Genomic DNA, 11,612 nt, shown 5'->3' on the forward strand with positions numbered 1-11,612 from the left:
GGAGAGAGGGAGAGAGAGACACCTTAGGATTAAACATATTCAAGCACATTTTTTTTATTTTGTGTGAACACTGAGGCCATCGCCGGCGTGGGTGAGAAGGAGGATAAGCGGCAGCACAAATATGATGCCTCGTAAAAATAAAGGAGATGAACCTATTGTGGTTTTGGTGATGGTTGTTGGGTTAAGAGTGTGTGTTATGTTTTCTCCCCCGTTGCAACGCACGGGCTCTTTTGCTATATATATAAAATGTTTCATTTTTGCAGGAAACACCGTGTCGTTTGATGTATTCAACCCGCGGTCCGAGCAGATTTGTGAAGAGAAAAAAGACCACAAAAGGAGCACGGGCTCGCCTACTCTCCCTCTCGCCCATGGAGTCATCGTCGCCGCCACCACCCACGCCGGCCGCTTACGGAGACCTCCGGCGACGCGCAACACGTCCCCGAGCTCCCCATGGTCCGGGCCTCCCTCCCCTCTGGCCGGATTCTCCGCCCCCGTCCTCTACCACCCGGTTGCAACCCCACTCCTGTGGCTAGAGTTTCAGCCAGGGCTTCGCCGGCGAGTCTCCGGCGGCCCCAGGTTCGTCCCTCCTTCCTTCTTGGCCTCCCCCGCCTCCATCTTCCTCCTAGAATTTGAGCAGAAGCGCGTATCGGTGTTGCCCGTCACCCTACTCGCCTCCCTGTCAGATCTCCTACCCCTCATCTCTCTGTGTGTGATTGATCTCGATCAGCCCCCCTTCTCTTGGTGCTGCATAGGGGATAGGTCACTTCTGCGGTGGATACAGGGGTGGTGCTGCAGCCTTGGTTGAACCTAGTTTGTGAGGAGTTCTTGCTCTAGGGAGAGAGCAGAGGGCATGCTAGACGCTGTTGCTGGTGAGATAGTTGAGGATGAGAGAGAGCAGGGAGATGAGAGACTGAGAGAGCAGAGAGAGAGACGATTATTGTTGCACATTTAGATAGATGGATTGATGGAACTGCTACTGGCCGCTACTGCTAGAGAGAGGGAGAGAGAGAGCAGAGATGGGAGACAGGGTCCAACGACTACTGATATGCTCTTGTGGATAAAAATGAGATAGGTGAAGAAGAAGAAGAGAGAGAGAGCAGACTGATAGAGAAGGCATAGACAGAAGTGTTGGTTGCTTCACATTTACATAGATGTATGGTGCTTCTCCTATGATGTATGCTGCTACTGATTGATGCACATTTAGATAGAGAACAGAGATGTATCTTGCTACTGAAGGTTTTTGTTATTGCTACAGTCCTATCAATCAATGTATTTAAACCTAATAATAAATACTACCCAATTCATATCCAGATGATTTGCATCTGTCATCAAGGAAAAAAGACATCACTGAACCCTTTGTATTCTAATTGTAAGGTTAAATAATTTTGTGTGTTCTAACTCTGCAATAATCTGCAGTTATTCGGATCATCGTCATGTCGCAAGTTTCCGACATCGCTTTACACACCGTGGACTTCACCGGAAATCCGTTTGCACGTACTCCACTGTCCGCCGGAACTTCGTCTACCTGAGGACTGAGGTACATACTACAGTGTAATCAATTTGCATCTGTCATCAACTACTAGTTAAGCTCTGAACAAGTCAATGCCTAAAACACCCTCCTGTCCTCATTACAGGATGTTCCTCAGGAAAAACAATAATTGGAAGTAGCGATCAAATGTGATAATTCTAGCTAAATTTGACAGCTACTGCATTTTAGAAAAATATAAGAAAAGTAAAACTAATATCATGGTGATGGTAGAGAGGTAATTTAATTGACTATTTTGGAAGTAGCAATCAAAGGTGATAAAGCTAGCTAAATTTTATCTAGGAAGAACAGTTGTTGTGTGACAAATACCAGTGCTATATGGTTCCACTCTAAATCTCTGTACTTAATTGGCTGAAGGTTTGCATTAGTGGTTCAGAACAATGTTATATGGTTTCACTCTAAATCTCTTTAGTTAATTGGCTTAAGGTATACATAATTGGTTGGCTGTGAAAATATATATAGTAAATCTTCATATTACAACAGCTTGAAGAGGTTCACAAAAAATTGGTACAGGAGTTGCAACAGTCTTGATCAAGTATTTTGCATTTGTCATCAACTACTACTCCCTTCGTAAAGAAATATAAGAGAGATTAGATCACTCTCTTGATTTTGTGCGCGTTATTCAGTTCTGAAAGTTGATTCAAGTCTAGAAGCTGATTCAAGTCTGTAGTGCTTGAAGTAGATTCATAGAAGCTACACTTCTGTTAGTATGTGAACAGAAAGCTTATCTTATATGTGTGATTGGAGTTGCAGAATATGACTAGGGGAATGATCATAGATGCCAACACCTACAATATGATTTATCTTGATAGAGGTGTAGGGGATTCGTAAGTAGTTTTAGTTTTTTTTCTAGATAGCTCAAGCAATTACGCTTCTGCAATCATGAAAAACAAAAGAAGGGACCAGTAGTCAGGTTCCATTAATCCTTCTGTAGGTGTTCTCTTTGATGCATTTCCCCCTTCATTACCAGTACAATGATGCTTTCTCTGTTAAAATCTTGACACTGTGTTATCAATTTCAATAGCTTAATTGATTCTAAGCTCACCAGAAGTATTTGTTCACAAATTTGGATGATCTATCTCATATGCTTAAACCTGAACCCTCAATAATGTGGTATTCTTGTGCCAGATTTTTGCCATTCGGTAATAGTTATAATTGCATACTTCCGCACTTATATAGGCACAGGAAAGAAACAGGAAATATTTTCTTACGAGCCTTGTTCTGGACCTGTTCCCACTTATATAGAATATATTTTCTACTGGTTTCATCAAACAAAAAAGTCATAAACATTAAATATTTAATGTTTTATGTCATTCGTACTTTCTAAAATCTTAAACTTTACTGAAATCATCATAGAAATTCCGCAAGTAAGAATATTAAAGGCACCCGTGTCATTCATCGCTACTAGATGATGAATGCTATTGCTATTTTTTTCTCAAAGATGCCTCTTTTTCATTAAGAAGAAAGCTCAATAGACCAAAATTCCATATATTTTCTTCTTTCTTAAGGAAACTGACTACAGGCAGCAATCGCAGATGTTTAGCCTATTTTCAGTTGACAATATACTGAATAATTTGGCAGTGAACAAGTACAGAAAATGTTGTTAAGAAGCGATAGTTTTGAACCTGAGTTTATAAAATAAAATGAACCAATTCGTGTCAAAAATATCTTAGGCATCAAGTCCACCAGGTTTGAGATGTTCACAGAAACATGTCAGTTTCAGGCAACTACAATTCAGAATTGTTTGCCACACTGTAATGTTTCAGGCATTCAGAAACATTTCTCATGATGTTAATATGTTGACTAGGGGCCTTTTGTAGCTACTTTAATGAAAATTTTAGTACCATAGTGGCCTGCTACATATATTAAATTGCAAAGTGAAAGTAAAAAAACTTAGGATTTGGTTGTCTATCCGATCCATCAGTAAGCAAGCAAGGGCCATGTTGTCAAGGAATAGAGTTCAAAAACCATCAATCTCAGGAACACTTTGACAGGGCCATGTTGTCAAGGAATAGAGTTCAAAAACCATCAATCTCAGGAACACTCTGACCATGTATTTGATTCTGTTGAAGGCCCAATATATGATAAGATGCTATTTTCATTTACTAGGCAACCATGAAAAAGTTTATGTCCAATTCATAATTTAAATCAGTCTTGTGTGTTCTTTTATTCAGTTATTATAATTTTACTCCTGTGTGTTCTTTTGTTTAGTTCTGTGAGGAGGAAGGGATTACGTCGATGTGTAATATGTTCTTTGTTCTACAACCATACCTACATGGGATTATAGTTCAGTTAGAAATCTGATATTATTTTCCTCTAGAAATGAGCATTAGCCTTCAAAACAGAAAAGAACTACACAACTGTCCTCCTACTTAATTATTAATCTATATGTTCATTATTACAGTAAGTTTAGAAACTGCATTTGTGTATTTGTACCAAGCTTCCTTGCTCATCTCATTTTGTACCTACCATTTTGTATGTCGGAAAGCAATGGTTTCTATATAGAGCTATAGTTCATCTATATGTTTATGCTGCCTATATATCATTGATGTGTTTCCCTCACCTGCTATTTGAATGACATAATCCTTCATATCTTTCCCAAGTTTTATGCTTAAGCTAACAAGACTCCTCCTTCCTGTAAATATAACTTTGAACAAAGGAAAGCAAGACAGGGCCGCCTTTATATCTTGGGTCACCCTGTAGAAGGGAGCAAGAGTGGGCACATCCGAGTTTAGCACATGAGAGTTTAGATATTCAATCAGTGTTTTGCAATCCATCTCAAGCACCATGGCTTCACCTTCCTCCACACTGTCGGAAACAGGTAACTCACAGTATGTCGACAAATACACTTAGCCTCTGTAATCCCTGGCTACTGCTCCCGCCCATCCCGGGCACTGATCTGCTAAAAACTTGTGTCATTGTTCAACTAGGTCGTGCCATGTTCTGGTGGAGTCCACTGTATGGGTGGCAGTGAAACATGTATTTGCGTGGTAAACGACGGGGTCAGTTGTTCCTTTTCCTTCTCTGAACTCATCTTTTCCATCGCATTGCCTATCTCTTGCTCGTATTTCTGCAGGAAGCTGACAAAATGCAGGACATATTCTTTTCCTTCACGGACTACTACAACACACGGGCATTTTCACGAAGAGAACATAGAGATTTTAAGTTTTTGTAGCCTGCACTAGAGGCTGTAGAGTTCAGTTTTTGTAACAACAACAACAACAAAGCCTTTAGTCCCAAACAAGTTGGGGTAGGCTAGAGCTGAAACCCATAAGATCTCGCAACCAACTCATGGCTCTGGCACATGGATAGCAAGCTTCCACGCACCCCTGTCCATAGCTAGCCCTTTGTCGATACTCCAATCCTTCAGGTCTCTCTTAACGGACTCCTCCCAGATTCTCTTAGTGTATAGTCTAACTATATAAGGTTATTTTCTATGTGCACATTTGCTTTTTCCATTATTGATCATGTCCTTCTCTATGTGCACTTACATCCTTCTGTTAACAGTTTAGTGATCTAATAATTATTCAGAAGGGACGCTGCATGTTCCTGGATGCATAGCTTTTCTTATATAGATTTTCATTACACTGAGATTTTTTTTAGGGATAACAATGGGATTTAAGATAGTATATTTTTGTAGAATTCTCAAACTGAAATCCTATCAAAACACCTTCGAAGGCCAACATAATGGCACTTAAAATAAATTCTAATCTGCACTCACGCTGCAATCTGGTGCCCATTCTTCTGGTGATTTGGTCAAAGCTACAACCAAGCAAAGATATTTTACATGCTATATGAACTAAGATATGGATTTTGTGTTCCCAGGTCTATAATATCCGTGCTCAACCGGTTCCCGTCAAGCGCTTTCGGCCATGACCTCAAGTTCTGCAGCTAGGCCATGAAGTGTTGGTCCTTCTCACCGTCCACCGATGATGGTGCCCGAGAGAAGTCGGGGAATGAGAAAAGGATGTTGCTGTCATGGTCGTCGAAACGACTTGCCGTGGACGCAGTCACGCACTGGATGCCATCGACGACTAGCCGTGGACAAGCACCTCGCCGCCTCCGCAAAATATGGATGCACGGGATTCTGGTACTAACATTGTGGAGTGTGTGCTATTTCGGTGTTGTGACTTATACACTCTGTGGAAGAAACCCCCGGCTTGATTTACAGGTGATGCTGATTTGTCTGGGATCTACTTCCGATAGATCAATTTGGTTTGTTGGCTGCTGAGTGGCTTCATGTGATGCTATAGTGAGCATCACATGAAGCCATCCAGCAGCCAACAAAGCCCAGAGCTACACGTATGTACTATAACATGGCCCCAGAGCTACACGTATGTACCGTAATGTTACATCTTTCGATTTTGACGTTAATATTGACTCCTTGATCCAGTTTCTTAGGGTTCATGATTGATAATTTGTCTTGGGCTATGGAACTAAAATGTCTATTGAATGTTCATATATGTCTTAAAAGGAGAACAATTCAGACTTTAGATGTACATCATATTTGATGCATCAGTCTAATCTATACTTCAAATTACAGTGTATAATTTGTTTGGACACTGTATATATATTTGATGGAGCCGTCTAAGTTGGACTATTGAAAATCAAATTACAGTGTACAATTTCCATCCAACTTGCTAATTCAACTTTACTAACTTTATAAACTTTTTAATAATAATTCTAAACAGCATAATAATCTAGGCAATATTTTCCAAAGGATGTTTTTTTACATCTTCCTATATCATTTTGATGTGAGATTGGTTGTAAATACAGGTCTCTAAATAATTTTATCATAATTGTTATTTAACATCCGTAAGGCATCGTTGGGGGATAAAAGGCGTGTTGAAATTGAGGGCATGGACCGGCGGAGAGGGTTCTTGAGCTATGCTTATTAAGGTAAGGGCGTGCCAGTGATGTCTGATCTCATCAGATAGTGGAGATGTACATCCCGGTGCTTATGTGATGATTATGTCATGGATGAGATACCCATGTCTATATTGTCGTGAATATGCCCGTCGTGTCGTAGTATTCTATTTTTTTCCAGCAATGCTAGACTTACGTAACAATTTCTACGTAGCTTACGTAATAGCCAACATGGAGTATCGGTATTGGTGTTTAGGGAAGTGAGGGGCCCACCCCTGAAAATCAAGTGGGGTGATGTTTAGTTTAGTTGGAAGGCTTCGTAAATGTACATAGCTTTTTTGTAGGGGTAGGTTTTTTCATTTTTTTCCTGTTGCAACGCACGGGCATTTGTGCTAGTTAGGAGTAGAGATGGAAGAACATCACATAAAATCGAATCACTAAATCCACAAAATCCAAGAGGCACCTCAACTTGATGTTTTATTATCACATATTTTCCGTGCCATGCGAGCTTATATGGATCTGGATGCTCTGTCACCACTAGCTTCAATGCATCGACCAAAGTTTGACTCGCCAAATTTATTTTAGAAGAACGATCTATCATCATGGAGCAAGAAATTTTTCCTACCTTCACCTTAGTGTAGATCTGAAACCAAGAAAGGGCACGAGACGGATCCTTCTCACATTGTGACATCTCACTATCAAAGTAGTGCTCTGTTCTCATCGCAGTTGAATAATATATACCAATAAATTAGAGGGAAAAATTTGCACCTTAATAAACCCAGTAATCTGATACCAACTGATGAGGGCAGGACCTCGGTTGTGCCGCTGATATGGCCCGATCTTTTACGATGCAATAACCTCCAAAATCCACCAATAAAAAATACTCCCAATTACACGAGCAGTACGTGTAACCTGAAGCAGGGGCCACGACGACCAACGGACAATCCCTCAACACACGAGGAACTTCCTGCCGTAGTAGATGTAACCAGCACGCAGCCCGTCAGTGACGACGGACCTCGAGCCAAGTGCAATTTTCACGCAGAAAATTCACACAAAATAAATAACGACGGCACCCAAAGAAGGCCGCTTAATAGTCGACTAGATCGGCAACGCGCCTTGGCGCGAGGGTGCCTGTCCGAACGTTTTGGTCAAGTAGGTAATGCTCAAATTAGTAGAAATTCATGTTTAACGTAGGCATTCAAACAGGATATAAAAAAGGAAGAAATATTCACATGTGCAGGCAACTGAACCAACATCTTTTCAACCCGAAAACAAGAATACACTGATGCAGTAATCAACAACAACTAACCTTATTCATAGTAGCACCCATCAGATTAAGATTCAGAGACACACATTCAAGATTAAGATTCATAGGAACCAAGCAAACATCACTCGGGCAAGATTTTATTGGAAATCTACTGCAATACTTAAGCTACTGGAAATTCCAAAACAGCGAAGTTCCATCTAAGCTACTGGAGTAAGTTACTGCAATCTTTCTCTTGAATCTACTCCCACATTTCATCATTTAGCTACTGGAGCACTGGAAATCCCATATTTCATCACAACAATTTCAAATTTCTGTCGAGTACCTCTATTTGGACGTCGCAGCCGGTGGAGATCTCCTTGATCTGGACGCACTTTCTTGCCGGATTATTGTCATCCTTGTTGGCTTCCTCGGCGCCCCACTTGGTTTCGACCTTGCCGGCAGCGCATGGCTTGGACTTGGCCTCCCACTTCCACTTGAGGTCGAAGCCGTCGTCATTGGGGGAGGCGAGCTCCGCCTCCCACTTGAGTGCATGGCCTCCGTCGCGTTGCCTGGTTCAGGCGCGAGATCAAAAACAGTACCTTAGCACACGGTTCGCCGCCCAAATCAATTCATCTAATATTTCATCTTATGAAGAGATCAAGTTTGTCACAAAGGAATAAAACAAATGCAATGCATTTTGATAGATTAGGAAAGTCATTATATAAAAATCAACACATTCCACGAGTCGAAAGACCATTCATAATGATTGAAGCAAGTCCTTTATATAGAAAGGGATTGAAGACTGGGTAGTACATTAGAGGGCAGCCGAATAGTACAAAACATTGAAACTAAGGCATTTATAAAGAAAGGCTACTGCCAATAGTCACATAGCAGCCTACATATATAAGTACACAATGAGAGCCAATGGTGTGGCTCATCATAGCCAAAATATAATGTAATAGTTCTGTAGGCATAAAGAACTTGCCATTCATTTGTCAGCCTGAACATTTGCCATAGTGAGCATAGGAAATAAAATACCCACCATGTTTTTATGGTTATGCCAGTGGCAAACTACGGGCAATTAACTTGTTACAATTATACATGCTCACTGGTCATCCATGGCTCAGCCGCATGCTCACAAAATCATAGGATGCACAATTTTATTTGTGTGTTAGCATCTTGAGATCTTTCTACCGAGCGCCAAGGAGGAAGAGGAGGAGCACAACAGTGGCGAGAGCAAAAGCCGTGCTCCTCTGGGTAAGCACACACCAACAATTCATCAAGCAGTTTTGGCTCGTCACGCCATGTCGCCAACATGACAACTTTGATATATTATTTTAACTAAATTCCTAGAAAATGATGAAAAATCAAAGAGATCCAGCTGCAAACTGCATACAGTTCAACAAATATGAACTGTACAAAGCAACTCACTAATTTGAGATGAGCTTGGTCCTTTGATGGCAAAAAAGAGAAAATTTTGAGCTATATTTTGCAGCACACGAAAACAACAATTTTAATTGCTATTTGAATAGGGCAGATACCTGCTCCAGTTTACTTGATTAAAACTGAAGCAATACAAGGTGCTATCAGGTACTACATCTAGTGGCATTATATGGCCAATGACCATCTAAGACAGAGTAGCGGCACAGCATAAAAGCAGGAAATGCCCAAAGCAATAGAATGACATAAAAAGGTATAGAATAATCTGTACTACTATTTATATAATGAAAAAGAGATGGTTCTCCTAGGCCCTGCATCATAATCAAATGGAAAATAATCAATTAACCTCGTGGGTCTAATGTACCCGAGTGTCCCAGATCTTCGCCAAGCAAATTTCTGTAAATGTCATTCCGTTAGAAGACCACCATTAGTGCATATCATAATCAAATTGTTCAATGCTTAATTAGATAATAGCTGAATAGATGGTTCTCATGGGTGAGCATGTGGCACAACATTTTCTTTGTAGAAGAAGTAAGCACTCTTTGTAGACATCAGTTTTACCAAGCAATTATATTTCAATCCAACCTAGCCACCAAACTCTGCTATTCTAGCATAAAAAGGCAAACAAACTATGATAGGCTCCTGGAATCTACATCTCGTCTACCAAAACATACACATGACCACCATTAGCCAACTGGAGAGAGGGAGAGACCTGATATCTTGTGAGAGCACCTCAAACCAAACTCTGTTGTTTTAGCCTAAAAGGGCAAACAAAATATGAGAGTTGTTGTTCTCAAATATTACCACACGCATGGGCTGCTGTATAAATGAAGATGCATATTGGCATGTCTATCTCAAACTATCAATACCTAGACACTAATGTCTGGCTTGTCCGCAATACACTATACCTGATGCAATAGTTTATCTGTGAAATGTCCATGTGTTGTTGGCCCAAAGGTCGTCACTGCAGACCAAGCACACCTGAAGAGAGGTCATTCAATCTTCAGAGGGATAAAACGAACTAAAATCAAGCAAATCGTAGCTATTATATGCACTGCTTATGATGGCACATAATGCTCTGATGGTGTAAACTTTACATATGAAGATAATTAACTTATCTAGACCCCAAAACAGAGGAAATCATTTCAATCAATCTTAGTAATACCTTGGTATGCTTTATATTTTTCCTGGGACTAATTATGTATGTGGTGATGACACAATCCTAGTGGTATAGCATCACCCATTCCTTGTTCAAAGCAACATCACAATAAACCAATCTGTGTCACAAATCGAAGGTGGAGACTGGAGAACGAGCTATGTCCAACAGGAAGCAACACCAGCAACTCACAATGTAAATAAAAAAAGTGTCATCAGTAAAGTAGTTGACAATAAACTATAAGCTCTAATCATAGAACTATTATTGCAGGTCAATACAACTGAAGTATGATTTACCAATCTACAAACATAGGCACATAAATAAAATTGTTTGATTCTTGCCTTTACATATATAATATAAACAGAGACACATAATTAGGACTGCTAATAAAAAATGCCGCTTCAGAAATATAATGAACAATGGACATATACTGAAATGGCTAATATTGAGATGAAGAAAGAAACAAAAACCTTTCTACGCGATAAGTGATATAGTAGGCAACTTCACCAACCAAACTATATTTTTAAAATGAGCTTATCAATAGAAATAGTTCATCAACCAAACTATAGTTTAAAAATAAGCCGAGCAGTAGAAATACTTGAAAATAAACTATAAGCATTAGTCCTATAAGACTAAAAACTTCCCGTAAAGCTGAAACCACAAATGGGGATCTATGTGCCTTCCGTTGAAGGTGGACATAACCATGTACAAATATTAGGCGTTTACATGACAAAAAATATCCCACCAAGGTTGGCATCACCAAGGACAAACGCTTCCATTGAGCTAAAAAACTTTACTGAAGGACAATAACATGCATAAAGCAAAGTTTCGATCCCCTCTCACATGGATGTGTCAATACGACTCTAGCCATGCTCAACAAAATGACTAATATTTCTCCAGCAGATATCCATCAGCTAAAACTTTCTGAGATAGTAGAAACATCTATTTATTGGTGCATCAAATCACTACTAAAAAGGGAAAATGTTGTCTATGTCATTGCTCAACACATGTTGCTACCTGCTGGGTGGGAGAAGTAGTAGACGAAATGCAGACCCAAAGAAAGGCACCATCTTGATCCCTTTGAACGCAGGGTAACACCAAAAGAAACAACGACCTGGACGCGCGCGCAGAGAGGGGGGCGGGGGTGGCCGTCATCCGGCGGAGACCTGCGAGCATAGATTAGGTGAGAACCTTTCAACCATGTAATGCAAGTATTAATTACGCATTCCAGAAAAAAATGAGTTAACCTTTCAGCTACAGCTACCACCATAACTCACATTTGACCGAGCAAAAAGGCTCTCTATATGAATCAGTTTCTAAAACACAAAGTAAATAGCACATTAATGAGTTAACCAAGC

At 40.2% G+C, this 11,612-nt stretch overlaps 2 protein-coding genes across 7 annotated transcripts; one reads left to right on the forward strand and one right to left on the reverse strand.

Annotated features, from left to right (window-relative positions):
- Positions 1-169: 169 nt before the first annotated feature.
- LOC123175786 (uncharacterized) lies at positions 170-5,934 on the forward strand. Its single transcript, XM_044590311.1, has 5 exons — positions 170-576; positions 1,417-1,537; positions 4,206-4,367; positions 4,477-4,548; positions 5,372-5,934. The coding sequence occupies exons 1-5, from the start codon at positions 170-172 to the stop codon at positions 5,420-5,422; spliced, it is 813 nt and encodes a 270-aa protein (XP_044446246.1). The 3' UTR covers positions 5,423-5,934.
- A 1,307-nt stretch (positions 5,935-7,241) lies between these two features.
- On the reverse strand, positions 7,242-11,415 carry LOC123175787 (uncharacterized). 6 transcript variants are annotated; one of them, XR_006488136.1, is made up of 6 exons: positions 11,272-11,414; positions 10,264-10,441; positions 10,007-10,079; positions 9,811-9,856; positions 9,445-9,494; positions 7,704-8,227 (listed from the first exon to the last, which is right to left on the reverse strand). XR_006488136.1 is itself a non-coding variant. In XM_044590312.1 (5 exons), exons 1-5 carry the CDS (start codon positions 11,322-11,324, stop codon positions 7,511-7,513), a joined length of 435 nt encoding a protein of 144 aa, XP_044446247.1. In that variant the 5' UTR covers positions 11,325-11,414; the 3' UTR covers positions 7,242-7,510. The 6 variants fall into 6 exon arrangements, 1 of the variants encoding a protein (XP_044446247.1); XR_006488137.1 differs by having other exon boundaries at positions 10,264-10,344; positions 11,272-11,405; XM_044590312.1 differs by lacking the exons at positions 9,811-9,856; positions 10,264-10,441 and adding an exon at positions 7,242-7,543 and having other exon boundaries at positions 8,002-8,227.
- Positions 11,416-11,612: the final 197 nt, after the last annotated feature.

The sequence above is a fragment of the Triticum aestivum genome, unplaced genomic scaffold (genome assembly GCF_018294505.1).
Source record: "Triticum aestivum cultivar Chinese Spring unplaced genomic scaffold, IWGSC CS RefSeq v2.1 scaffold280224, whole genome shotgun sequence".
NCBI lineage: Eukaryota > Viridiplantae > Streptophyta > Magnoliopsida > Poales > Poaceae > Triticum > Triticum aestivum.

Excerpts from the sequence above, each read along its gene's own strand:
- LOC123175786 (XM_044590311.1), top strand. The coding sequence starts at position 170 with ATGGTTGTTGGGTTAAGAGTGTGTGTTATGTTTTCTCCCCCGTTGCAA. Across the intron at positions 577-1,416 it reads CGAGTCTCCGGCGGCCCCAG|TTATTCGGATCATCGTCATG; the intron begins GTTCGTCCCTCC and ends AATAATCTGCAG. Across the intron at positions 4,368-4,476 it reads CTCCACACTGTCGGAAACAG|GTCGTGCCATGTTCTGGTGG; the intron begins GTAACTCACAGT and ends TTGTTCAACTAG.
- LOC123175787 (XM_044590312.1), bottom strand. The coding sequence starts at position 11,324 with ATGGTGCCTTTCTTTGGGTCTGCATTTCGTCTACTACTTCTCCCACCC. Across the intron at positions 10,080-11,271 it reads CTACTTCTCCCACCCAGCAG|GTGTGCTTGGTCTGCAGTGA; the intron begins GTAGCAACATGT and ends ACCTCTCTTCAG. Across the intron at positions 8,228-9,444 it reads GGGTACATTAGACCCACGAG|GCAACGCGACGGAGGCCATG; the intron begins GTTAATTGATTA and ends CGCCTGAACCAG.